General features: G+C 37.1%; 2 protein-coding genes across 3 annotated transcripts; one reads left to right on the forward strand and one right to left on the reverse strand.

Moving 5' to 3' along the window:
* Positions 1-6113: 6113 nt before the first annotated feature.
* On the forward strand, positions 6114-12833 carry LOC125187982 (putative calcium-transporting ATPase 11, plasma membrane-type). The gene is made up of 7 exons (XM_048084688.1): positions 6114-6379; positions 9240-9294; positions 9385-11381; positions 11456-11614; positions 11696-11867; positions 11978-12276; positions 12356-12833. Exons 1-7 carry the CDS (start codon positions 6200-6202, stop codon positions 12659-12661), a joined length of 3168 nt encoding a protein of 1055 aa, XP_047940645.1. The 5' UTR covers positions 6114-6199; the 3' UTR covers positions 12662-12833.
* Positions 12834-12898: 65 nt separating this feature from the next.
* Positions 12899-24166, reverse strand: LOC125187981 (chromatin-remodeling ATPase INO80). 2 transcript variants are annotated; one of them, XM_048084686.1, is made up of 23 exons: positions 23858-24166; positions 23495-23582; positions 22878-23259; positions 21651-22086; positions 21353-21553; positions 21137-21247; positions 20476-20894; positions 20245-20353; positions 20096-20176; positions 19858-20030; positions 18920-19045; positions 18414-18575; positions 18272-18329; positions 17707-17937; positions 17364-17510; positions 16284-16835; positions 15912-16169; positions 15716-15823; positions 15225-15319; positions 14997-15153; positions 14356-14553; positions 14116-14268; positions 12899-13469 (listed from the first exon to the last, which is right to left on the reverse strand). In XM_048084686.1, exons 1-23 carry the CDS (start codon positions 23903-23905, stop codon positions 13233-13235), a joined length of 4530 nt encoding a protein of 1509 aa, XP_047940643.1. In that variant the 5' UTR covers positions 23906-24166; the 3' UTR covers positions 12899-13232. The 2 variants fall into 2 exon arrangements, with proteins under 2 accessions (XP_047940643.1, XP_047940644.1); XM_048084687.1 differs by lacking the exon at positions 23495-23582 and having other exon boundaries at positions 23858-24164.
* Between the last annotated feature and the right edge of the window lie 2592 nt (positions 24167-26758).

The raw sequence follows: 26758 nt of genomic DNA on the forward strand, positions 1-26758 counted from the left end.
AAAATAATGGAGAAATCTTGACTACAAGCCATCTACTAACTGTTAAAGTTCTGTTAGCAGCAATGTAGTCTTCCAACCACATAAGCACTACAACTACACACCTTCATGAACATAACTAACACAAACACAAATAATGCAGATAATGAACCTAAATAATGTGAAAAAAAGGTAAACCACCTCTAGCAACATTAAAGCAGAGATGAAACACAGTTGTAATGCAAAAAGACAGGAACAAAATGCACCAACATGCGTTCATAATGTATGAAACTTATCTCTAGTCCACCCTATAGTTGTAATGCATAAGAATAGGAACAAAATGCACCAAAAAAGTTAAATAATGTAGAAATCTAAACTGCAAGCCACCTACTAATTGTTAAAGCTCACTAAGCAGCAATGTAGTATTCCAACCACATTAACCACTAGAACTGCACACCTTCATCAACAAAACTGACACAAACACAAATAATGCAGAATAAGAACTGTATTATGTAAAAAAAGGGTAAACCACCTCTACCAACATTAAAGCAGAGATGCAATACAGTTGTAATGCAAACAGACAAGAACAGAATGCATGAATAATGTTTATAAATTTGCAATCAACAACAATAATGTTGATATCCCATTGAATAATGCATAAAAAGGACTTAATAATGTAACAAAAAGGTAAACCACTTCTACCAACATTAACAAAGAGATGGAATACATTTGTAATGCAAAAAAACAGGAACAAAATCCACAAAAAATGTCCACAAAGTTATCAAACTTCTGTGCAGCCGCACTGTAGACCAAAAAATGATGAAACCGAAATAAATAATTCAGAAACCACTTGTAAGAACAACTACACAGTAATGTAAAAGAGTTGTAATGCAAACAAATAACCATAAAATGCACAACGAACGTTAAATAATGAACTACACAATGAAAAATCACACTTTCGATTTCGTATAAAGGCGCAGCATTCTCACCTTCGGTCTGCGTGGGCTGGCTCTTGTAGGGGCGTCCTCTTTTCGACATCGCAAAACTAACACACAGAACAACAACAACAACAACAACAACAACAACAACAGAAACCGCGTTAGAAAACACACAAGAACCACAAAAAAGGAACATTTAAAGCAAAAGTGACAATAATCGTCAAATTGAGGACGAATACAACCCAAAACCCTAACATTAAACCAAATTCAACTCACAAACCAACAATAAACATCCAAATACTGAAAACTCATCATCTAATGCTCACAATTTCACATTTATCATAGAAAATTTACTAAAAATCGAGACTTCATACTCGTACCGTATATGAAGATCGGAGATGTATACTTGACCGACGGCGACCGCGCTCTTAAAACTGAACTGTGAGACTGGGAATCGTCGACCCACGTCGCTTTTCACTGTAACAATCGAAGTCACGGCCGGTTCAAAGCAATTTCAACGGCGGCGGCTAGGGTTCAACTGGTTTGGAAAATTGAGAGAATTGTTTCTGTTCGGTGTTTGATTTGATAGAATGGGAGAGAGAGAGTAAAAAGTTGGAAAGGTGTATCAGAATCCCGCTTCTTTATCGGGACTTCCGTTTTGAAACGTGTTCCAGACAATATGTTTTTACTATTATAACCTTATAATGCACAGAATGTTACTCATAATGCAACACGGGATTAATTTCATAAATCTAATCTTGACCGTCCAATACTATAATCTAATGGATGTGATTAAGAAGGAAATGGTATCTTAAGGGGTAAAAGGAGCTTAATGTTCCCCTGTATTTTTATGGGGCAAACTTTTTTTAATTCTTAAAGTTTAAATAACAACATTTACATAAATAAAAATATAAACAAAATTTACACCAAAATACATAAACAAATTACTTACTAAGTAGTTAATCAATTATAAGAATCAGAAGAATGATTTAAATACTAGACGAATAAATCATAAATCAATTACTTTGAAGCATTGAATTAAGAATCAAAACAAATGAGGATTTAATTCGCCAAAAAATAAACAAAGCGCTGGCGGTGGGAGTCGAACCCAAATCTTCATCATGCGAATACCGTTCCAAACCATTTTCGCTAAGTAATGATTTGTAAATTATAGTATGAATATATAATATATAGCTATATCAAAAATAGCTGGGGTTCCAAGGATCCCCCATGTACCAACGTATGTCCGTCTCTGCTAATTTGGAGGCATTAATTGTTCTTATGAGTTTAAAAATGAGTATAAAAATTACCTGTTGGAGATACTCTTCAACTGGTGTTGCCTCTGCAGGAAATACATCTTCAAATGTGGTCTGTACCAGGGAGAAGTTAAAAAATGCAAACGGATGAACATAATAAATTCAAAAAAATACTGAGGAGAAAGAAAGCTGGAAGTGATACATGAAGAACATGATGTAATTATTTTCAAAATGAAATAAACTTCATAATAAACTGTAATTAATTATTCGGCACTACGTACATTTGCTATTCTGCATAATATTTTCAGAGGATATATATATAATCAAGTTGAATAGTTACTTATCCTTAACAGAATGATGTTAGTTGAAAATGAAAAAACATAATGAGGGTTTTGGACTTTAGGGTTTAGCTACAAAAAGTCATATTAAATCGTAGAAGAGTGTTTGCTTAACGAAAATGTCAGGAAAGTATTGTAGAAGATCCGCTCATAGAAAATTAAAGTGGACGTCCAAAAAATCTAGCTTTGAAAGAGTCATCGCTTTTATTTGAAGTTACACACCAATCCTTGAGCATGGAAGGCCCATTAATGAAACCTAGTAGGACTACACGTTGTTATTTGGTTTCATATAGAGTACTCTACTTGCTAGTGTTCGTGCAACCTCGAAGCCTATAAAAATGTCATTTTGATTATTTATCGATAGTAAACATAGCACATTAATTATTAATTACTTACATACTATATCCGTCTATAAAAAATAATAGAATAAGTTGTAAATGACACGTGTTTTAAAATAAAATCATGAAAGTAGAAGAGAGGGAGAAACTGTACATGAAAGTATTGCTTGTGGATTGTAGAGTCTGTATTAGTATTTAATTGTTTAAAACTTTCTATATTTAAAATTAGTCTAATTTTGATGGACTACCCAAAATAGTATACTAGATCTACTTTTTAAGGATGGATGTAGCATTAAAATTATTACTTCATTCGTCCTATTAAGTGCTCACTTTTCCTGCTTTAGTCCATCCCCCATTAAGTGTGTTCATTTTCTTTTTTTTTTACCATAAATGATAAGTGAGCTCTACATTAATCCACTCATATTTTATTAAATACTCTCTCCATCCCATCAAAGATGGCTCGTTTCCATTTTTTGTGTGTCCACATACTAAAAATAGAAACACATGTATCTTTACTTTATTTCTTCTCTCTTACTTTATTCTCTCCATTTAACACGCAAAATAAAGTTGCATAAAATATCGTGTCAATTAAGGATGGGATCATCTTCATTGGGATGAAGGAAGTATAAAACTATAATCAAGACAGGATAAAGTAATAGAAATGAAAAAGTAGAAATAGTATTGTTACTATTTTAGAATACGTTTCATTTTTAATAGGACAGTCCATAAAAAACCGTTTCATTTTTAATGAGACGGATGGAGTACTATATAAAAATGAAATTAATATTCCACTTGCTTTTTTAACTAACAGTTTTACATTTCTTAAAACTCGTAAAAAAAAGTGAACACTTTATGTAGGACACATGGAAGAAAACATGGATACACATGTTATCCGAAATTTCACACAGCAAATACAAAAAACTAAATTTCTACAATTGACCCCTCTCACCTTAGCCAGGTTCCAACCTCATTTTTAAACCGTCGCAACAACTTTTTTCATTTCAGCACTAACACCTTAAAAAAACGTACTCCATTCACCTTAACAACCTTTAGGTTACTTTTAACAAATTTTGATGATTAGAACATTATATTATGGGCATAATTATAAAATAAGGCTGCATTTGAATTGGACTTTATCTTTCATTTAGATAAAAACACAACCAGTTTATAATATTGATTTTCTTGATTTTCTATTTTTATTTGTGGTGTTTGAATTGATGGCATATTATCTTTAGTCCTTACTAACATACGTTTGGTTTGTTATTTAAAGCCACATTATAGTAGAAAATTCCAAAACTATTCTTTGACATTTTCTATATTTTCGAGACTGAGGGATTTACTAGTAATTTTAGGAAATCTATGATTAAAATAGTGTTGCACATATTACTATCACTCAATTTTTATAATAATAAAATAATCATTTTCATCTTTAATTCAGCGGGTCCTTGCCATTGAGTTGGTCACACATAAAGTTTAACCAACAAATCAAATAATAGATTGGACCATTAATATACTCTAGATATTGCCTAATTATCGATTCAAACACACCAGGATTCAAAGCAATATAATGGTACTCTATTCAATAGTTCGTAGAAAACAAGGGACAACCGTATTTTGATTTGATCAAAGAGTTAAATTAATATACTATTTTCGTCGATTAAAAATAGAAATTTTCTGAACTTTCTATTTTAGAAAGTGAACTCCACAATCTACTAACACTACCTTTTCCTTCCCTCTCTATTACTTTATTCAATTTTCTCTCACATTCTCTTATTTTACCAATTACTCCCTCCTCTTCAAAGAATATGCATTTTGAGTTCGGCACGGATTTTAATGTAAAATTGATAAAGCAAGGAGAGATAGAGAGAAAAAGTAATTAAAGTATTGTTAACGGAGAATGAGTCACATCTTATTAAAGAGAATAGACTTTCCAAAATTAGAAAGTGCATATTCTTGTGGGACGGACTAAAAAGGAAAGAGTGCATATTCTGTGGAACGGACTAAAGAGGAAAGAGTGCATATTCTATGGAACGGAAGAAGTATTTTCTCTTACTTTACCAATTGTGTATTAAAACCCATGTTGTTTCAATAGTTTCTATTCCATCTATTTCATTAAAAATGAAAGGTTTTCCGTTTTTGTTGTACCATTAAAAATGAACGGTTTTAATAGAAACAACATCATTTCTACTTTTTCATTTCTCTTACTATATTTTCTCTTTATTAACTCACAAAATAACAGTACATAAAATATCGTACCAGAAACTAAATGTTTTATATTTATTAGGATGGAGGAAATATTTTTCAAAATTTTTAAAATATATTAGATTAATTTTGAACTTTAAACCATTATAATATGTAATTTTTTACAAATTTGTTTAACATTAACCATAACATATTATTTAAAATAAAAAAAAGTACTCCCTCCGTCCCCGATTAAGAGTCACACTTTTCCATTTCGGTCCGTCCTCAATTAAGAGTCACACTTCATTTTTACCATAAATGGTAAGTAGGTCTCACATTCCATTAACTCACTTTACTCACATTTTATTATAAAAATCAATATAAAAAAGTAGGTCTCACATTCCACTAACTTTTTCAACCAATTTTTCTTTACATGTCTTAAAACCCGTGTCCGGTCAAAGTGTGACTCGTAATCGGGGACGGAGGGAGTAATATGCACCAAATTAAATAAATATAGGGATATTGACATCTAATATCATGAAACTTTAAAAAAGTTGGGTTTTTCCCACGAACTTTAAAATTGGCAAATAATATCACGAACTTTACTCCGAGTTTGTTTTTTCCCACGAATGAAAAAATTCATGTTATTTTAATAGATTGAAGAACAATTTTGGAGGGTGTGCTTCAAGAAAAACTATCTTCAGATATTGAAAAACTTGAAGCTCTCAAAATTGTTGCCGAGAAATTACGAAAATAAATCTGAATCATAATATTATTTGTGGGAATTTTTTCATTGGTGGGAAAAAACAAACTCGGAGTAAAGTTCGTGATATTATTTGTCAATTTTAAAATTCGTGGAAAAAGTTCAACTTTTTGAAAGTTTCGTAATATTAGACGTGAAAATCCCATAAATACATTAGGACTTTATAGTGTAAAAATAAGTCAGAATAGAATGATGTGACGCAGAAGTAAGAAAGAAAATTCGCGGCATAAATCAGAAGCGCGTGGAGCCGCGTTCCACTGGTGTGGCGTGTACTGTGTATAACCGTACAACAGAACAGCTTGTATAAAAGGTATTCACTTCTCTCTCGTTACCGCATATCACTTTCCATTTTGCACTCTAAAATGGACGCGGAGTGACCGTACGGTAGCAAACTATACGGTATCCAGAAATGGAAAGGTTCATTCCGCCGGAGTTCGACTTAAACCACAAAGGCTGCAACTCAGAGCACGCGCAGAAGAGGTGGCGCAACGCCGTGGGGAAACTAGTGAAGAATCGCCGCCGCCGCTTCCGGTATGCCGCCGATCTCGAGAAACGCTCCGAAGCCAAGGAGCAGCTGAGAAGACTAAGGGTAAGCATACTACTTTCGTCTCCGATTAACTTTCTCTCTCTCTCTCGCTCTTTTGTGTTTTTGCTGATCGTATAGTAGTAGTATAACACACGCGATGTTCGTGAGCTTCCATTTTCACTTTTATTTTGCAGTAATTCTCATACTTAAAAATTCAAAATTATTGACATTTTTTACTTTTCCTCCCAATTAAATCGCTCCTTCATTTTCACACTGAATCCTAATTACGATTGTAATTACGTAGATTATCCTTCTGTTTAGCAGTAATCGTGAATCTTACTTGAAAATTCAAATCATTTGTGATTTCTTCCTTTTTCATTTCATTCCATTCTCATTTTGAGACCAAAAATAGCAATAAATTAAAGGTAAAAAAAAAAATTCATCTAAAAACTTTAGAATTTAAAGAGAAGCACGACTTTTGATCTAATCTGATTTTAGTATGCTGTTACATGGTTATTTCTTCTGAAAGTATGATTAAGGTGGTAAAGTATGATTCTACAACAATATATACCTACAAATATCTGCAGTTGACATTTTCTATTGGACGGTTAATGTTGACTATGAAAGCCATATCAGCCACAACTTTCTTCAAATATAATTATTAACCTTCTAATTTACAATAGCTTTCTTAAATGAATTTTAGTGAAATCATGAGCCTTTTCTTCGTAAGTAGGACCATTTACAATGTGGTTCGATAATGATACAGGAAATTAATCTATGTTGATTGGAACAGTTAAAAAAAGCTTGTTCATACATTTGAGCTCTCAATTAAGGCTAAATGTGATATAGGTTATAGGTAGTTGTAGGGCACTACCACATATGATAATTATGGTTACCATAAAATTTCCCAAATGTGCTATGCCCTAATTTTAAGTTTTTTCTTCCAAAATTTTTAAAGAGAACGTAAGTTTTGAGTACATGTTTCGTTTAAAGTTGGGAACAAAAACAAAATTTATGGGATCAACCTTTGCTGCCTCCATAATGAAATTATTCTAGATTAGTTTTGTAATTAATTATATTGAATTCTTAGAAGTTTTTCTCAGTCTAGGATCCAAATTTTAATTGTAAGTTAATCTAAACCACCGTTATTAGGCATTTGCAAAGTCAAATCTAAAAAGGACTTTCGAATCCTATTCTCTGTCTCTTCTTTTCTCATTATCTTGATAAAAAGTTGGTTTGTTTTTCATTTTTAATAAAAAAAAGTTGAAACAAAGGAAAAGGAATATTGTCTCTTTGGGGCTTGATCAGAATTGCTAGAGTCTATCTAATCATGCGGTTGATAATCAGCAGACGAGATACTACTATAATTAAAGATTGCTACTTTCTTGACTTGTAGTTGTAGCTTCTTAGAAAAGGCAATCGAGGAAATTTCCCAGAAACTTACGACCATCTTGATATGTAAATAGCCTTACTAAAAGGACATGCAAGTACAAATACTACAAACATATTAAAGATAGTGTGAGAAGGACATTTTGGCTATTTTTAGTGGGCAATTAATTTTTTGCTCAGAGGCCAATTAATAAGAGGAAATTTCCCAGAAACTTACGGCCATCTTGAGTGTTGCGCGTCTGAAGGATAATCTTGGTTTCGACAAATTGGTATATGAGATTCCAATGTTTAGCGAAGTGCCAATAAATATGCTAAATTCGGTTGGGGAGGGGAAGGGGGAGTTGGTAAAGTTGTTTTTCCCAATCAATAATGAAAAATGAAATTTGTGATGATTGTGACTGGCCAATACAAGTCCATGAACATTAAGTCCATGAAAAATGTTGCGGTTTCAGCTCAATCTCAGCTGGAAATACAATACTTCTCCCACACTCACACACCACAACCAGAGAGCACACCAAAACAACAATTTATAAGACAAAATGTAGAAATCGAATGGTATGGAATTGATAATCAACGGACAATAGGAATTGATGACGATAAACAAGATAGAAGTAACCAAGGTAAATGCTTCGGATCCACGATCCTCAGCCCAAGCGCTCAGCGCACACAACACACATTTTTCATGAATGTCTATCAACGAAGAGAGTCTCTGCATTTATTCTCAATCCGTTTTCCTTCTCTTTTATTTGCATTTAGAACCCTCAACTTTCCTTCTCTCTCATTTCTGTCGAGCTGACGTGGCCCTCCAGCTGGCATATCAATTGAGCCGATTGAGCTTAGCTTCTTCTCTTATCTATAATTTGAGACCGTAACAATAATCTTGGTAAAGTTGTTTCTTTGCTGATGTTGTTTTGCCTCAGCATGGAATGTGAATTATCACTTCATTTTAAACAATCTACCTGTAAAACTCTTTCATTTCAATCATGAAAGCAATTAGCAATCTACCTGCTGAAGTTATGGAATGGAGTCTTTACTTAACAGCCAAACTGGGGAGGCCACAAGTAACATTTCCAAAAGTAATTACCTATGAAACATCCGACACATAGTAATTAATTTGATTGGTAAAAGCAACTTCATGCCACAAGTATCTCTCTTGGTGAATCTTGGAATTGTGGTGGACTTTTATTTTGCAATGCAACCTTGCTAGGGAACATATATTTTGCGATCCCAACTTGCTTCGTGGCCTTACTTCCGATTTCATTGACACATGCTGCTAGTTTTTCCCCACAGAAACACTCTTGCAATGGTGAAGTATGACATAATGCACTTCTATTTATATATAAGCAGTGGTTCATCAAGAGAGAAACATCTGCCCCTCTTGATTTTGGTTCTGTTTTTAGTACTGATGCTGCAATTTCCAGTTCTTAATATGAGAAATGTGCTTACTTTATCTCAAAGCTTTTCATTCAGAATTATATGGCTGTCTCCATTTTATTTTTTCGTAATCTGATCATATTCCTTCCGTTTTTACCAGGAAAACATTCGTGTATCTTTTGTTGCTTACACTGCAGCACTCAGGTTTATAGAAGGTATATTCTGGTCATGCTTAATGCTTATATACTCGGTTATAATGTAAGAGCCTGTTTGATCCATATGTGCATTTTGCCTTTGTCTAATAGCTGGACAAGGAATCAAACCTCCCTACGAAGTAGACAGTAGCTCCAGCAAATCCAGTGAGCAAGATATTGAATTGGAGTTGGTGAATGGGCTACAAGAAGAGGCTAGATTTGCAGGATTTCGGATTGATCCAGATAAACTTGCAACTATAGTATCTTCCTATGATATCAGGACATTAACTAAACTCAAAGGAACTGAAGGGCTTGCTGAGAGATTGAATGTATCTCTACATGAAGGAGTTAACTCCGAGGATGTGCCCACGAGAAAAAGTGTTTTTGGTCCCAATATGTATACTGAGAAACCATCCAAGAGCTTCTGGATGTTTCTATGGGAGGCTTTTCACGACGTGACACTCGTGATACTTATAGTCTGTGCCCTTGTCTCTGTTGGAGTCGGCCTTGCCACTGAAGGTTGGCCGAAGGGGATGTATGATGGGCTTGGGATCATACTGAGCATACTCTTGGTCGTTATGGTCACTGCAGTTAGTGACTACAGGCAGTCATTGCAGTTCAAGGAGTTGGACAAGGAGAAGAAGAAGATATTTATCCAAGTCACTAGAGATGGAACTAGACAGAAGATCTCTATATATGAATTGGTGGTTGGAGACATTGTTCATCTATCAATTGGAGATCAAGTTCCAGCAGATGGGATTTTTGTAGAAGGATACAATTTGCTCATTGATCAGTCAAGTCTCACAGGAGAAAGTGTTCCAGTAAATATATTTGAGAAACGGCCTTTTCTTTTGGCAGGAACCAAGGTACAAGATGGAACAGCCAAGATGTTGGTGACTACTGTTGGCATGAGAACTGAATGGGGGAAGCTGATGGAAACTCTCAGCGAGGGAGGAGATGATGAGACCCCGCTGCAGGTGAAGCTGAATGGTGTAGCAACCATCATTGGGAAAATCGGGCTGGCTTTTGCTTCTTTGACCTTCCTCGTCTTGACAGCAAGGTTTCTTGTCGAGAAATGGCTAAACCACAAGCTTAGTATATGGGGCTCGACTGATGCTGTGACACTTTTGAACTACTTTGCAACTGCAGTGACTATAATTGTGGTTGCAGTGCCAGAGGGGCTTCCTCTTGCAGTGACACTGAGTCTTGCTTTTGCAATGAAGAAGCTGATGAGTGAGAGCGCACTGGTTAGGCATCTCGCTGCCTGTGAGACGATGGGTTCTGCTACGTGCATTTGCACTGATAAAACAGGAACGTTGACAACGAACCACATGGTAGTGAGTAAGACATGGATTTGTGGAGAAATCAAAGAAGTAGATGGCAGTAGCAGCATCGGTGCATTGGATTCTATTATATCAGGAGCTGTGTTGAAAATTCTGTTGCAGGCAATATTCAATAATACAGGATCTGAGGTGGTGAAGAACAAAGATGGGAAAGTTTCCATTTTAGGCACACCTACGGAGGCTGCAATACTAGAGTTGGGACTGAACCTTGGTGGTGATTTTGATGAGCAGCGCCGCATGTGCAGGCTGCTGAAACTGGAGCCTTTCAACTCGGAGAAGAAGAAGATGTCCGCTCTAGTGGCTCTGCCAGATGGCAAGCTCCGAGCTTTCTGCAAAGGCGCGTCTGAGATTATACTCAAGATGTGTGACAAGAGCATCAATGCCGAAGGGGAAGTTGTTCCATTGGGGGAAACACAGGAGAGAAATGTGTTGGATGTGATCAATGGTTTTGCCAATGAAGCTCTACGAACTCTCTGCTTAGCTTTCAAGGACATTAATGATGGAAACAGCATCCCTGGTCATGGATATACGCTTATTGCTGTAGTCGGAATCAAAGACCCCGTTCGACCAGGGGTGAAGGAAGCAGTTCAGATTTGTCTAGAAGCAAGTATCACTGTACGCATGGTCACAGGTGATAACATCAATACAGCGAAGGCAATAGCTAGAGAATGTGGGATTCTCAAAGATGACGATCTTGCAGTTGAAGGTCCAGCATTTCGTCACAAGACACCCCACGAGATGAGCCTAGACATACCAAGAATTAAGGTGATTGATAAATATACAGGCGCACACTAATGCTCTTATTGACTGTTTACAGTGGTGAGTTCTTGAATGTGCAGGTAATGGCTCGGGCGTCGCCCACTGACAAACATGTCTTGGTGAAGACCTGCAGAGGTTTGCTTAGAGAGGTTGCTGCAGTTACTGGTGACGGGACTAATGATGCACCGGCTTTGCATGAGGCAGATATTGGACTAGCTATGGGCATCGCTGGGACAGAGGTTGGTTTGCAGTCTTCTTTTATGCAAACTTAAGTAGTTCATTTGTATTATGTTCTCAAAAACAGTTTGAAATAAATTCAGGTTGCAAAAGAAAGTGCTGATGTGATTGTGATGGATGACAATTTCTCAACAATTGTCACTGTTGCAAAATGGGGGCGTGCAGTGTACATCAACATACAGAAATTTGTGCAATTTCAGTTGACTGTTAACATTGTTGCTCTCATGATCAACTTCATATCTGCTTGTGCCTCAGGTAAACTTGAGTGTTTCTTTTCTCATCATTATTATAATGGGAGATTCAGAAAACTCTTGAAATCAATGAGTTGCAGATGTAACTCGTTTCGTTTGTTTCTGAAACTCTAGGATCTACGCCCCTCACCGCTGTGCAGCTTCTGTGGGTGAACCTAATCATGGACACTCTTGGAGCACTTGCTCTTGCCACCGAACCACCGCATGAAGGCCTGATGAAGCGGCCACCTGTGGGGAGGTCGGAGAGCCTCATCACCATGGCCATGTGGAGGAACATCATTGGTCAGAGCATATACCAACTGACTCTTTTGCTAGTCCTCAATTTTGCTGGGAAGCAAATCCTGGGACTCAATGGCCCTGATGCAACTGCTGTGCTCAACACTTTGATATTCAACGTATTTGTGTTTTGCCAGGTAACTGACTATGTTTTCATCAAATCTTGAACTACACAACATTTTCTTGAAAACTTCTTATTTCCCTGTCTTGATCCAGGTCTTCAATGAGATAAACAGCCGTGACATCGAGAAGAAAAACATCTTTAGAGGCATATTTGGGAATAGGATATTCTCAGGAATCATAGTCTCCACGGTTGTATTCCAAGTAATAATAGTGGAGTTCTTGGGTACATTCGCAAGCACTGTGCCGTTAAATTGGCAACTATGGTTGCTCAGTGCATTGCTGGGGGCCTTGAGCATGCCCATTGCTGTTGTATTGAAGTGCATTCCAGTTAAAGGGAAGCATGATGGTGCACGAAACAACGGTTATGAGAGGCTCCCCAGCGGCCCTGAGTCTGCCTGAATATGCATAATTGTGAATTGTTTGCTGTTTTGGAGGATTCCACTTCACTTGCTGGCTGCCATATATGTTTAGATCTAGAAGAATCTCTCTCTCTCTCCTGTCTGCTTTGTTCTATATAAGTATTCGACCTGTAGTTCCTTTCTATTAATAAATCTCTATTCCACTTTACAAATTGAGCCTGTGTTTTTCAAGAGACTTTCACATATTTCGGCTGCAGATATTTTAACATAATACGAATTCAAAAACATAAAGTTCTTTGGTAAATTGGAACTATAATCCTGACTATACATTACCCACTATATTTCTCGTACAGTAAACAATAGAAGCTGGCAAGCTTCACCCTAAAAAAAATTAATCTGTACAATACTACTATACGAGTTTTCCTACCTCACTCATTCCCACGAGTTTGTCCCGTCCTCCAATGCTGGAAATGACGACTTCTCAGCAGCAGCACAGCCACTGCTTGCACCCTAGGGAAGATCAGCAGATCCAACAATGCCCAAACACCTATCAAAAACGACGGCATCATCCCATTCCACGGTTTTGTCATGCCTCACCGTTTCTTCAGCAGCTACAGTTCTGAGCTCTGGTGTTGAATAGCTGTGAATGCAGGTTCAATGTTCTCATTCACACTCTTTGTTGGCCTTTTCAATCTCTTTGGTCTTTGCTGTCTGGAGTCAACGAGCTGCGAGGGATCCTCATGTTCGTAGTCTGCTGGTGTTTGATTTGGTGATGATGAATCCACCTGTTTTGAGCTCTTCTGAGCCCTTGCTTTCGGCTGTGTTTGCTTGTCACCAGCAGGTTTCCTCTGCAAAGGAAGCAAATACATTACTAACCTACTACAAAACGATGAACTCCCTAAAGGCGATTATAAAATCCAGTTATCAATCCATATATATATAAATACTCCCTCTGTCCCACTATGACTCGCTTTCCTTTTTAGTTTGTCCCACCTAAGATGACTCATTACTAGAAATAGAATCCCCTTTATCTCTATTTTATTCACTCTCTCTTACTTTATTCTCTCCACCCAACACACAAAATAAAACCGCATAAAATCCCGTGCCGCCCAAGGAAGGGGTCATCTTCCTTGGGACGGAGGGAGTATATAATACTGAGTTCTTCCACAGCCAACAGTATGTTTTTCTACTTTGGGTTGTCCACAAAAATTAGCCACCTTCTAGTTTCGGCAAGTTTCTCTCTCTAATAGAGTGGACCACATTCTCCACTAACCATACTTCAACCACTCTCTCTCTCTCTCTCTCTCTCTCTCTCTCTCTCTCTCTCTCTCTTCTCTCTCTCTCCTCTACTTTACCAATTTCGCATTAAAACCCATACGGCCTAAGACTATTGGTAGTGGATGGAGGTAGTATATGTTATATTAGGTTATACTGGAAAATCAATTATCAATGGTTCCTAAAATCAATTATCAAAGGAGCCAGGGAGATTATCACCTTTTTGCTGCTGGATTTTGGTTTTTCGGGATCTGGAGGTTCAAAGTCATTGTCCTGTAACTCTGCATTAGCAAAATCCTCCAAAGACACAGCTCCTTCTGCATCGATCCTGATGCCCTTAGCACCACTTTTCTTCTTCTGCCTATCTTTTGCCTATTTCCGGAGCAGAACTCAATTTGTTTCAATATCTTGAAAAGGGTATTATAGTGATGAGTTCAGTATATGAAATAAAAAGCACACCTGTTGTGAAACTTCTTTTAGTTTATGCTCCAGTTGAGCATCATCGATCAATAATGATACGACGTCCTCAGGAGCCAAAAGGTCTCCTTGGACATGACCACCAGTCATCACAAGCTGTTGGACGGTGTTTTTCTGACTCGCTCTCTGAAGAATTTTTTCTTCTACCGTCTCTTTACAGATTAAGCGGTAAACAGTTACCTAGGCAATGAAAAGGACATGTTTCAGTGAGACGATTATGAATATCAGAACACGAAGCCACCAAAGATCATAGATAAATCATTGACAGAAAAACCACATGCAGACGTCCTTACAGTGAAGAAGGTAAGAATATCTAATGTCGAGTAGAAAAATTAATCTAATAACAATAACAAACTTCCAATTTAGGGCTATGTTGCATTAGTAATGCAGGGAAACATTTCCAAGTTCAAGTGCATAAGCTGCTGATCATTAAACTAAAATGTTCTACACTGCTTAGGAGAGAACACAAGACTTAACTTGCAAAAATGTAAGTCGAAAGCACTAGGAGCTTCCAATTTTGCGATTTTTAAGATTTATAGCAAAGAAAAAGGACATAAAGAGACTGGCATCAGAACTATTAAGCAACTATTTCAGATAATATAGATGGAGATAAAGATACTAACATCCTTAGTTTGACCCAGACGATGAGCCCGATCCATTGCCTGCAGATCCAATGTTGGATTCCAGTCACTTTCATAAAATATGACGGTGTCAGCAGCTGTCAAGTTGATTCCAAGCCCACCAGCTCTTGTGCTCAGCAAGAACACAAAGATATCACTCCTAAAAATAATTGGCATGAAGCTCAGATATATTCATGAGAGCGAGAGCGAGAGAGACAGAAAAGCATATACCGGTGCTGGAAATCTTTCACCATGTCACGGCGATCCATTATTGTGGATGAACCATCAAGCCTCAAATACCGATATTTTCTATAGTTCATATAATCCTGCAAAGCCATTGTGTCAACCTGAGAAACCACTCTCCAACAGCAATAATTTAAAATCAATATTGCACACAGTATAAATAATATCATGGGGAAATTATAGCTGTACACGGAGCATCTACCATCTCCAACATAATAATATCTCCTCAAATAAACAGAAATGTTAAGTCAAACACACAGGACCTTAATTAATGATTTAATGGTTCTCACATGGAATGAACACCTAGTCCCTTCAACAACTGAGCACAAAATACCCATATATCTGTGGAGCTACTTACAGTAGGACATATGGTGCTGTAAGCCATCTATAATGATCAGTTTAAAAAAGCAAAAAGAAGATGTGACAATGATCTATGGTCTAGAGGAAATACCATGATCACCAAAAATGAGTTAGATTACCTCAAGGATATTCAGCATTTTTGTCATTTGCGCAAAAAGAAGAACACGATGATTTTGAGCCCGTAGACGCTTTAAAAGTATATCAAGCGTTTGAAGCTTGCCAGAATCCTGGAATAAGTACAAGGTATCATAATGAAAATCCACTTGATACATGGGGCCAGTAAGAAGTACATGGGAGAAGGGAGAAAGGGCGTACCGTCAACATTTTTGCAGGGTCGAATGGTTGCATGGGTGGACAAGACCCGAAGATCCTGTAAGTAAGCTGAAGGGCAGGTTGAGTGATTGGTAATTCAGCATCAATCTCTTGTATTAAAGGGTGAGTGCCAATTGGTTTCCTTGGGCCATTATAATCAGATGTTCGTGCAAATCCAGTTAACAACCTCTTTAACCAGGGGTCATGCCACTCTTGAACCATCTTGTATGCAAAGTTTCTATCAGAACAGCGGACATTTATCTGGAGCCAAAAGCATGGCCATAAGATCTCAGTTGAGGAACAAGTCATCAAAACCACATATATTTGTGTGTGTGTGTGCATCTATGTATAGGAAAAATTTTCTCCACTACTTACTGGAGGTGCTCTAGTTCTAGGGATGAACGAGTATACTGAATGCACAAGCTTGATATCAGATAGAAGTCTGTCCTGGTAAGGAATGATTAGAGCCTCGAATGGAGCATCCAAAGGACCTGTTGCAAGCTTTCTTCTAAGAACACTTTTTTGTGACCTACTAGGCAGTAGCAACATTCGCATGACAGCTCTCACTTTTTCCTTGCCAATATGAGCATTCTGGATATCATGGACATCACCATTATCACTTTCCATCAACAGGTCCAAAATTTCATCTAAATATTGGCGATCTGATCTTATAATGGAGAATAATAACCTCTCCATAAAAGAACCAGTTGCCAAGAATGACAATTCTGCTGGTGATAGATCAATAAAGCGGGAGAATTCAAATGTTCCCCTTCGTCCACAATCCTTTTGGAGTGAAGAACTGGAGATATTTTCTGGTGAGAATATGTTAAATAACTTCTGAATTGACTCCCTGCTTAAACACTGGCCAGCTTCTGAGTTGTGAGCCTTGAAACCACCAACAGTCTCTTGGTAGACTAGTTTGGGTATCTATCAGAGTAAAATTCAAAGAAAAATTATAAAGTGAAGTGGACTGCATAAGAAATATCATTAATCAGGTATTAAACAAAATCATCAGAATAATAATCCAGAGAGACATTACCTTACCTTGGACAGTTAGATTATTTAGTGTAACAACATTACATAATTTCCCTACGATTGAAGCACAGGTAGAGAAAATGGTGGGTGAGGCAAAATAAATAAATATATGTTTAGGGATGTATTTAGTCCAAAAATTTCTTGCTTGATAGCTTTACAGAAATTCTTCAAGGACATAAAACCTGTAAAAGTAATCCTAGCAAAGCACACAGCTCAGCGATGACAAAGTCAAGTGAGCTAACAGAAGCTATTCAGTTTCCAAACTGTGGAGATTGCATCACCAAGTGTTTGGCTAATATATTGACATTTGACAATTAACATAAAGCAGCTACATATGCTGAATAAATAGGGAAGTTACCATAAGGAAAAAAGTATGTGCTGTTAGGGGTGGCGGGTAGGGGGATTAGCTATTCCAATTACCTCGTAAGTAATAGGGCTTCTGCCACCAGAGTAAAAGACGTCTTCCAGCTCGCCGAAGGGGGGAGGGGGAAGAGAATTCGGAACATCTCCAAAATGAAAATACGTGCTTCCTTCGTTTCTCTCAAACAATTCTGGATGATTGCACACCTGGATTGCAGAGGGGAACCCACGATTAAATCAATCTTGGATTCAAAATTTTAGGTATGCTTTGTTCAATTACATCATGTGACTTGATAATATCTTCTCAGAAATTGTTCATGGTAAATTTGAAACATAAAATGTAGTTGTAGTTCATCACAACTGGATAAATCTATAGAATCCCACTAATCGAGCGAAATGCTACCTTTCTGAGCTGGATGACAATGTTCATCAGGTTCAGAATCTTTTTCTCACTAAGATGTCCACGGTTTCCATCAAACAACTCTGCAAGGGATATCTTGTTCTTTATAGCTTGGTAAAAAGCTTGCTGCCGAGAACTTAATTTACAGTGTACGGTAACTTCGGTTTTTCCTGTCAACTCAGAGACCACATCCTTCTTAACTCTCCTCAGCATGAAAGGTTTCAGAATGGCATGCTGTTATCAGTGAGTTTGAGAAAGAGAGTGAGAAGCAAAATATACTGAATCATAGATCCAAAACATAAGCAACAGAATCCAGTATATCATAGGACAACTTTTTTATCATAAACTAAAGCTTTAAAGCAATTATTTGGCATCAACAACATTGATCAGCCGGGGCATACCCGGACGGAATTCCAGCCACACAAGCAACTATAAAGTCTGATCATCTGATGTACATTTAAACAAGATCATACTCTTTGACCTAGAACATATGATTTGCTACCAACTCAAACTAACACCAACACATTAAAACCATGCTTTGCTCTAAAGTAATGAATGTGATGCTTACCAATCGATTAAGCTGGTGCTCGTTTAATGTCCCACCATGTTCTGCATGACTCTCAATTCTGATAAAGTTAAGGAGAATAAGGAGAAGAAAACCTTTAGCTCATATAGATGACGGTAACCAACAGTGTAGAGAAGAAACATACCCTTTTGAAAACCATTCATTGAATTGTTCATGGCTATCAAATAAAGTTGGCATAATAAAATGTAAGAGTGCCCACAGTTCAGCCATATTATTTTGAATAGGAGTTCCAGTCAGAAGCAAGCGGTTTCGGCAATTGAAGCTGAGCAGTGTTTTCCATCTTATACTGCCATTCCAACATTCAACATTGTCAATATTAGCATATATAAGATATTTACCTATATATCACATGTGTGTGTGACTAAATAATTTGAGAAATAGATAAAACCGCGAACTGCAAGTAGTTTAACTACAAAGTAAAAATGTGAATCCTAGAAGTGAACGCGGAGGGATTGTGTACACATTAAAGGGGAAACAAAAGTTGGGTAAGAAGCTAGTTTTGAAGAGCTTTTTTTGGAATATTTGTGTCTACTCTGGGTCTAGAACACATAAATGCAGATATGTATATACAAAAAATTGCAATTATGTGGCATACATAATTGAAGTAAGATGACTGTCGAAGACTCGGACCTGTTGGAACTTTTGATTGCCTGGGCTTCATCCAACACCATGTATTGCCATTTCACACGGCGAAAGTACTTCTCGTCAGAAACCAGCAGCTGGTAACTGGTGATGAGAATGTGAAATCCAGCCTCCCTGACAAATTGGGCAGGCTTGACTTAGTGAAACAAAAGAATAAACTTGAAATTTTCAGAAAATTTAAAAAGTCAATGAGGGCCAAACAAATCAAGAGCTAACTAGTCCAATGCACAATGAAAAGAGAAAAAAAAGCCAAAGCATGGTATCTATTTGTGCTTCCACAAAAGCTCCAGCAACGGAAGTGTGACACTTACAATACCCATTTCCCAATTTCCATGTGAAGCAAGTAACAACACAGTCAATGGCATCTATATTCCTAATTTCAGCCTCTCACATTCACTCTTGAATTTAAGCAACCTTCACTATTTCGATAATATATGCATGGAAATGGTTGCGCTGTATACTGTATACATATGGGCAGTAGTAAATTATGCATAATGTAGTGCCTCTTCTCAAGCAGTTAACTAATAAAAAATGCATATTATTTTCCTCAAAGCATAGGCTATTAGTGTCCTCATTGCTCAACCATTCATGATACTTTACCGCACATAAAATGTTAAAGCTGCTTTGTTGAAAATTTTATTTATCATTACTAGGCTTATTTCTATTCCAAGAAAACAATGTCTTAACAACCTAGCCTAGTCCTAGAGTTGTGTAATTTCCCAGAATTTGCATATCATCTAATTTTCATTCAGATGACATATTACCATAAGCAGAGTTTTATATCAGTTACACCTAACAATATATCTGCAAAGAATCAGACCAATAGTTATGGTAACATATAAATGAGATATAACAGAAGTATCAGTGTATTCTTCATGGAACAAGCAGCTAAAAGAAGCACATGGAGGTTAGAACTGGTGACTCACCTTCGATAAAGACGCTTTGGGTTGATGTTCTTCCTAAGCACTGTACGCTCCTGAAGACCACCCCAATATGGAAGAGTCTTCAAGTCAGGACAGAAACGGCTGATTTCATCAGCCCAATTGTTCAAGACAGAAGCAGGTGCAACCACCAGAAAAGGCCCCCATATATTTTTTTCCTATGCACCAGAATCAGTTAGACAGAATGACTTCCAGCCAGAAACTTGATAGAATAATTAATTACCTCAGCCAAATGAGCCAGGAATGCCATAGCTTGAATTGTCTTTCCCAGACCCATTTCATCAGCGAGAATACCATTTAATCCCTGGTAAGAAAAGATGCGAGTCAGATCTATCGGGGCAGCATTCTAAAGTGGGAGCAGACACTAGTTACCTGCTCGTAACAATTTACAAGCCACTGAAGGCCTTTCAGCTGATATTCTTTAAGGGAACCCTTGAACATCTCAGGCGTCTGAACTGTTGATCCTACAGGCATGGTTGACCTGAGAGAACCATAAACAATTACTTACTAGTACATTAATGATCAAGGATAGAATACTTTTATCAACTGAAAATCGGGAGTGGGGATTAGGAAGTAATGTCAGAAGTAAAAAAAGAAACCCACGGGTGCAGCAAATCAATATTGCTAGACTCAGTGACCAAGCCATCTTGGAGAGGGACCTCAGCTTCTCCAGCTAGACGTAGCTTTAAGCATTCGTTATCAAATGCACTTGTCATTTTCTTCTGCTTTGAAACTGCATCATGAGCAGCTCTGAGAGCTTCCCTTCTTAATACAGCAGCTTCAGGATCCTCTTCCTCCTGCAGCTGATCTTCTGAAAGAATTTCTTGGTCATCAGATTTTTCATCGCCCACTGCTAATGCTCCCGAGGGTTCTGAGGCCTTATTCTGCATGAAGTGACTGTAAAGTTCTGTCTGTGACAACAGAAAATTGAGCCTCTGCTGCTGCCTCTTAGCTTCACGAAGTTCTTGTTCACGCTTCAGAGCTTCAGCAGCTTCTTTTTCTTCTCTTTTCCTCACTTCCGCCTTCAAGTGAAAGATTTCATAGATTAGAAAGTAGAAACTCCGTATCACTGGCTTTATGTAAATTTGTCACCAAAGTATGAACGAATCAAGCTCTATCAAAAACATCATAATTCTTAAGCTATTGAGCAACTTTTATAATAGTGCTATAGTATTTTATTTGGCAGTCTTTCAATTATGTAACTATGTGATGTGTTTAAGAAGGTTTCTTCTTGCTGAAAATAGAATTAATAATAAGAAAGTACCATCTCCTTGTCAACTCTCTTCCAAAACACTAGCATGTCTCTAGCCAGTTTCCTTGTCCTGATGCCAGCACCCCTCATCAATTTGAGGGACCTGCTGACTTTCATTTTCACCTGGAAAAGAATCAAGATCGGTTTAAAGACAGAATACTGGATAAGAGTGTTAAGTTGATCATGATGGATTATTATGGGAAAACAACATGTCACAGTAGCACAAACCTCTCTTTGACAGGTTTCAGAAACTCTCTTAGCATCAATAATTTGCTTTCTGTGGAAATTGGTGAAAATCCTGTGATGTTTTGGAATTTCTTTTCTTGCTATATTAACCCAATATTTACTGAACTTTTCCATTTCTTCCCTCTCAATTGCAGAAGGGTCTTTCTTCACCTTTGCCTTCTTGGGTAAACCACGTTCAATGATCTGCACCATCTCAATTAATAACATGACTAATAATCAGATATATAAAACATTAAAATTACAAAAACAAAATAAAGGTCGAGCAAGAAATTTTCCTAACCTCATAAGTATCCCCCTTCTCCAAAACTTTTACATAATACACCTGCAATATACCACCTTCTGACAATATAGATCGCCTAATCCTTCCAGCTGCCCCTTCGGGAATGCCATCACTTCCCAATGCTGTTTCACTGATGCTTAGACAGAAATTCTCAGCATAATTATTGGTCTGCTGGGCTCTCAATCTAGCCTGAAGTGATTCGTACTGAGGCCGTTGGTCACCCATCCCTGCCCTGCTTCCATGCTGGAACTTGTTATCAGAAGCCATCATTGCAGCTAATGACCCCAAGTCAAGGGTACCCTTTAGGTAAAATTCCTCCACTTGGATATCTGACATACTTGGCAAACTTAGTGAAGACGACAGCTTTTCATAGGGAGGAGGAATCCTATATGTAATGCCATCCCCTATATCCAGAAAAGCTGGTTCAAGATTTGGTCTGAAATTTTGAAACAATGCACCAAGGATGAGCCAAAATTAATCAAAGATTCAGTTATATCGGTTACAACAGAGCAAACACGTAGTGACACCTCTCATAAATTACTTGTATGATACTTCAAAATTTAACAGAAGCCAACTAACTAGAAAGGTTAACTCCTTGGTCTCTCCTTCCAGAATCTTGATAATAAAAAGCTTGGCAAAAGTCCTCCTGATATCTGTGGTAATTGGCTCACATAACCATTGTAGTGGTCTACTGGATGTATTTGCTTGGTACAATTACAAATGATATATTTCATCTGATTTTAGTGACTGCCGTGCTAGTGCCCAACAAGCTAACCTTATCTGGTCTGTGAATAATAGCAAAGTATCCAGAAAAATATACTCCCTCCGTCCAATAAATGTCTCATTTGCTTTTTTACTACTTTTGGTAATGGACCCCACATTCCACGAACTTTATTTCACTCGCATTTCACTATAACATAGATGGAGAGTCATTTCAGGCTTATATTCTTTCTAAAAGTTTTCGTAATCTCAACCCCAATCACTTTTTCTTTCTATCTCTCTCTTACTTTACCAATTATCCATTAAAACCCGTGTCCCTTCAAAAGTTCATATTTTTCAAGGACGTATGAAATAACCTTACAAGTTACAATCTTCGAAAACGAGATATTCTAGTATCCAGAGAACTGCTACTATTTAAGTCAAAACTAAAAATTTCCCTAAAACAATTAGTTTACACTAATAACAAGAACAATCCATCACATGTAATACATGAGGCAGGAGGCAAACCTGGAAGCACCGTGTTGCTGCCCAAAATCTGATTCAGGATAATTTCCTAGTTTTTGAGAACTACTAGTGTTTAGAAAATCCGAAGTCGATTCAAACTTGGGAAATCCCCCCCTGTTATCATTCATTGGTTTCTGATCTTTAAGGGCCACATTACTTTTGATTGCCATAGTCCCAGTTCTTGTCTGTCCTGGATTTGGGGGGGCATAGTTGAGCCTCCTTTTGTACTTCTGAATATGATCTCCAAGCATTGCACGATATCGCTCCTCTGAAATATATGAACTGTAACTGCCTGTTCCTTCCTCGTCACTACTATAAGCACTCCGCCTCTTCATTTTTGATCCCCTCTCCGACATTGTTCCATTCATGTCGCCTAAAGCTCCCCCTAGTCAACAAAAAACAACTAGCTCTCAAATTTACGAATAGGGCCTAAAACAACTCCAGAACGCATCAACTTATTCAACTGCACGCCATACATGCAATGGTAAAAATAATAATAACCGAGAGAGAACTTGCTATTAATCTGATTTCCATGTTCAAATTCAACCCAGAAAGAAACAAACACAACAAAAACAAGAAATATACATATACAGATTTTCTGACAAAACCGAATTGCCTACCTTGGCTACCTCTGCTCTCATCCTGACTACTATTCCCATAATAATCAAAATCTTCATCTTGTTTCGGCAGTTGAAAGTTCATCAAAGGCTAAAAAAATTGGGAAAAAAATTAATATCGAACATAACGATTCAATTTATTCAAAAACCAAAAAGCCACACTAACGTGCCTATGAACCCAAGTCAAATTACACTAACCACGCATCATAGCAATAGAAAACCCAAAATAGAAAAACTTTCACATAATTATTCACAAATTCCCCCTTTTTCTATCAAAACCAAATCGCCACAACAAAATTCACAAGCAAAAGATTGCAAGGAGTTAGAAAACCTAATTTTATAGAGCAGTGACTCATCCAAAATTACCTCAAGATTGAAGAGATTTCCGTATGTATAGTTCCTCTTGGAGTCCATGAGCTCTGCTACTGAATTTATGGCGAAGAAACCAGAATCCGGCGACGAGCATTGGCGGGGAAAATTACGAAAAGAAGAAGCTTCGTGGCTGGGGGCGGGAGTGGAAGAGGAGATGGAGAAGGCGCGAGACAAACCCTAACCCTAGAGAGAGAGGGGGGAGAGTAACGGAGGAGAAAGATAAGGAGAAGAAGAGAGGAAGCGGGGACATTGGTGGAGTTGTGCATAGGTCCTTGCTAAAATGAGCCGGTGGGATGGGAGTCCGTTAACGTGCGCGCCTCGCTACAGTGAGCCTTTTTCTATCTTCTTCTTAATCTCCACTCTGTATCAGGAAATTTTTTATCACTAATAAAAATGTAATTATTCGACACTTTTAATAAGGGCATAATCGGAATTTTGTAAAAAACTGTTACTAATTTTGTACTCCATTCATCTTGTTGAAAATTACTCACTTTATTTTTGGTTTATCCCAAGTCCCAACCAAGATAATTTATTACTAAAAATTTAAATACATTCCTTGTGCCGCCCAAGGAAGGCGTCATCTTCCTTGGATGGAGGGAGTATATTTTCTTACTCCCTCCGTCCCATAGAAATAAGTCATTTAGGATTGGGACGAGTTTTAATAGTATATACTCCCTCCGTCTCAGATTAAGAGTCACTTTTTGCCATAAAAGTCCGTCTCAGTTTAAGAGTCACTTTTAGAATTTTCCATATTTAGTCATACAATTTTACCCCATTCTTTATCAAAATTACATAAAAATGGCATTATCTACATTAAAATAAATCAAAACAAAAATCAAAAGTCAAAAGGGACCCACATTCAACCAACTCCACCATCTCACTTCATTTATTACACACTCTACCATCTCACTTCATTTATTACACATTCCACTATCTCACTTCATTTATTACACACTTCAAGTCTTTCTTAAAATTCAAGCCATAACAATAAGTGACTCCAAATGTGGGACGGAGGGAGTAAATGGTAAAGTAAGAGAGAATAAGAAAAGGTTGTTAAAATTGTGTAGTGGATGGTGGAGCCCATAAATGATAAAGTAAAAAAGAAGGACAAAAAAGGTTACCATAAATGGATATAGACTATTACTATGAGACGAACGAAAAAAAATACTCTGTATGTCTTATTTCTATGAGACAGGATGGAGTATAATTTTTAGAATGCAAGGTCATAACAAATATGTAGGCTATCAAATGAACATACTCTAAGAGCATCTTTAATGCTGCAGGCCGGACCGCACCTGGGTCCCGGCCCACGGCCTGTAGCATTGGACTGGAGTGAGCTGCGGCTCACGCCGCGTCTGAGGATGGGGACGAGTTCTGGGGCCATACCTGGTTGAGTCTCGGCCCGGTGTTGGAGGCTTTGGCACGCTCCTCCTGGTTGTGGCCCGGCCTAGGGTTATGGGGTGTTCAGGCTGGCCCCGATGAATTTTTGCCTATTTATATACTATTTGTTCAACATTCTTCCACCAATTTCTAACTTTCTTCTACATCTAGCCTTTCTATTTTATTTACATTATTTTGGTTTTTTTTTAATTTTTATGACTTGTAATTTTTATTTTCTAGGATTATTTAATTTATAGAGTCTGTAATTTTTATTTTTTATGATTTGTAATTTTTTATTTCTAGGGTTTGTAATCTTTTATTTTCGATTGAACAATTAATTTTTCGTGTTTTAATTGTTCAACGGTTTCTATTTTACGAATAAAAAGCTTTTCGTTGTGAATAGTGCAATTTAATAGTTGGTACCTGAATGGGCCTGCAGGGTTATAGGAGTTGTAGTCTTGCCCAAAAAAATTAGGAAAATGATGACGTGGAGAGGACTTGGGATCCGGGCTAGGTTAAGAATGCTCTAACAACATATGTAAAATTTCAGTAAAAATATGTAACAATAGTTATTTTTAAAAAAATTGATAAGTCAGAGTCCTACGTAAGAGTACTACTGACTTCCCGGCACGTTTAAAACGCACGAACATAAGAACAACAAGGAACATCTCCATACCATCGTTTGTAACTCGGTGTGCCTGGATGAGTACCCTCATAGCTTTGATATCATTATAAAGATCAAATTTGTTGGGGTTCACTGTCTAACTGAGACCTCTTTTAATCTGTGTAAGGTAATCAGCCCCACGATCAACCAATCGATCACAACAATAAACAAATATAATAATTTTAAAAAAAATATTAGTAAGAATTGTTAGATCTACAAATATACAAATAGTTAAAAAAAAATTATAAACATAATAAGATTGAAAGTTCAACAAAACATAACCACGTACCTATCAAGAGCACTAGTGTTATAGAGAATCTCAAAATGAAATTTAGAACATAAAAGACTAAAGTCTTGGCATGAACACTAACACTACCACTACAACAACCCAAACAAGTTCACAAAAAAATGATCGTCGAACTTCCCAGACCTCATAAACTCATTCGAAATCTCAAGCTCTTTGAATAATTTTGAATAAGAACAATGGTGAATTCATATTCAAAGTGTTGGAACATTTTAATATGGTCCAACATAATAGTCTAAAGATTGTATAATATTTATGGCTATTTATTGATTGACCCGATTACGTGATCTACTAAGGTTATATAATTTATAGGGTCAAACGATTATCTATAAAAATATGAGGACTATTGTGCAGATACTACTTTGGATAACTTTAATTTTGTTATGGGTGAAATTATAGTTATAATAAAGTTAGGGACTTATTCCTAAATACATGGTTATGGTCCCCAAGTGCAACTCTATAAATAGGTCAATAGATTCTCATTCCTATTGATCAGACGTAATATCAAGACTCTACAGATTACAGAGAATCTGTGAGAGAGCGTTGT

Source organism: Salvia hispanica, chromosome 5 (genome assembly GCF_023119035.1).
Source record: "Salvia hispanica cultivar TCC Black 2014 chromosome 5, UniMelb_Shisp_WGS_1.0, whole genome shotgun sequence".
Lineage (NCBI taxonomy): Eukaryota > Viridiplantae > Streptophyta > Magnoliopsida > Lamiales > Lamiaceae > Salvia > Salvia hispanica.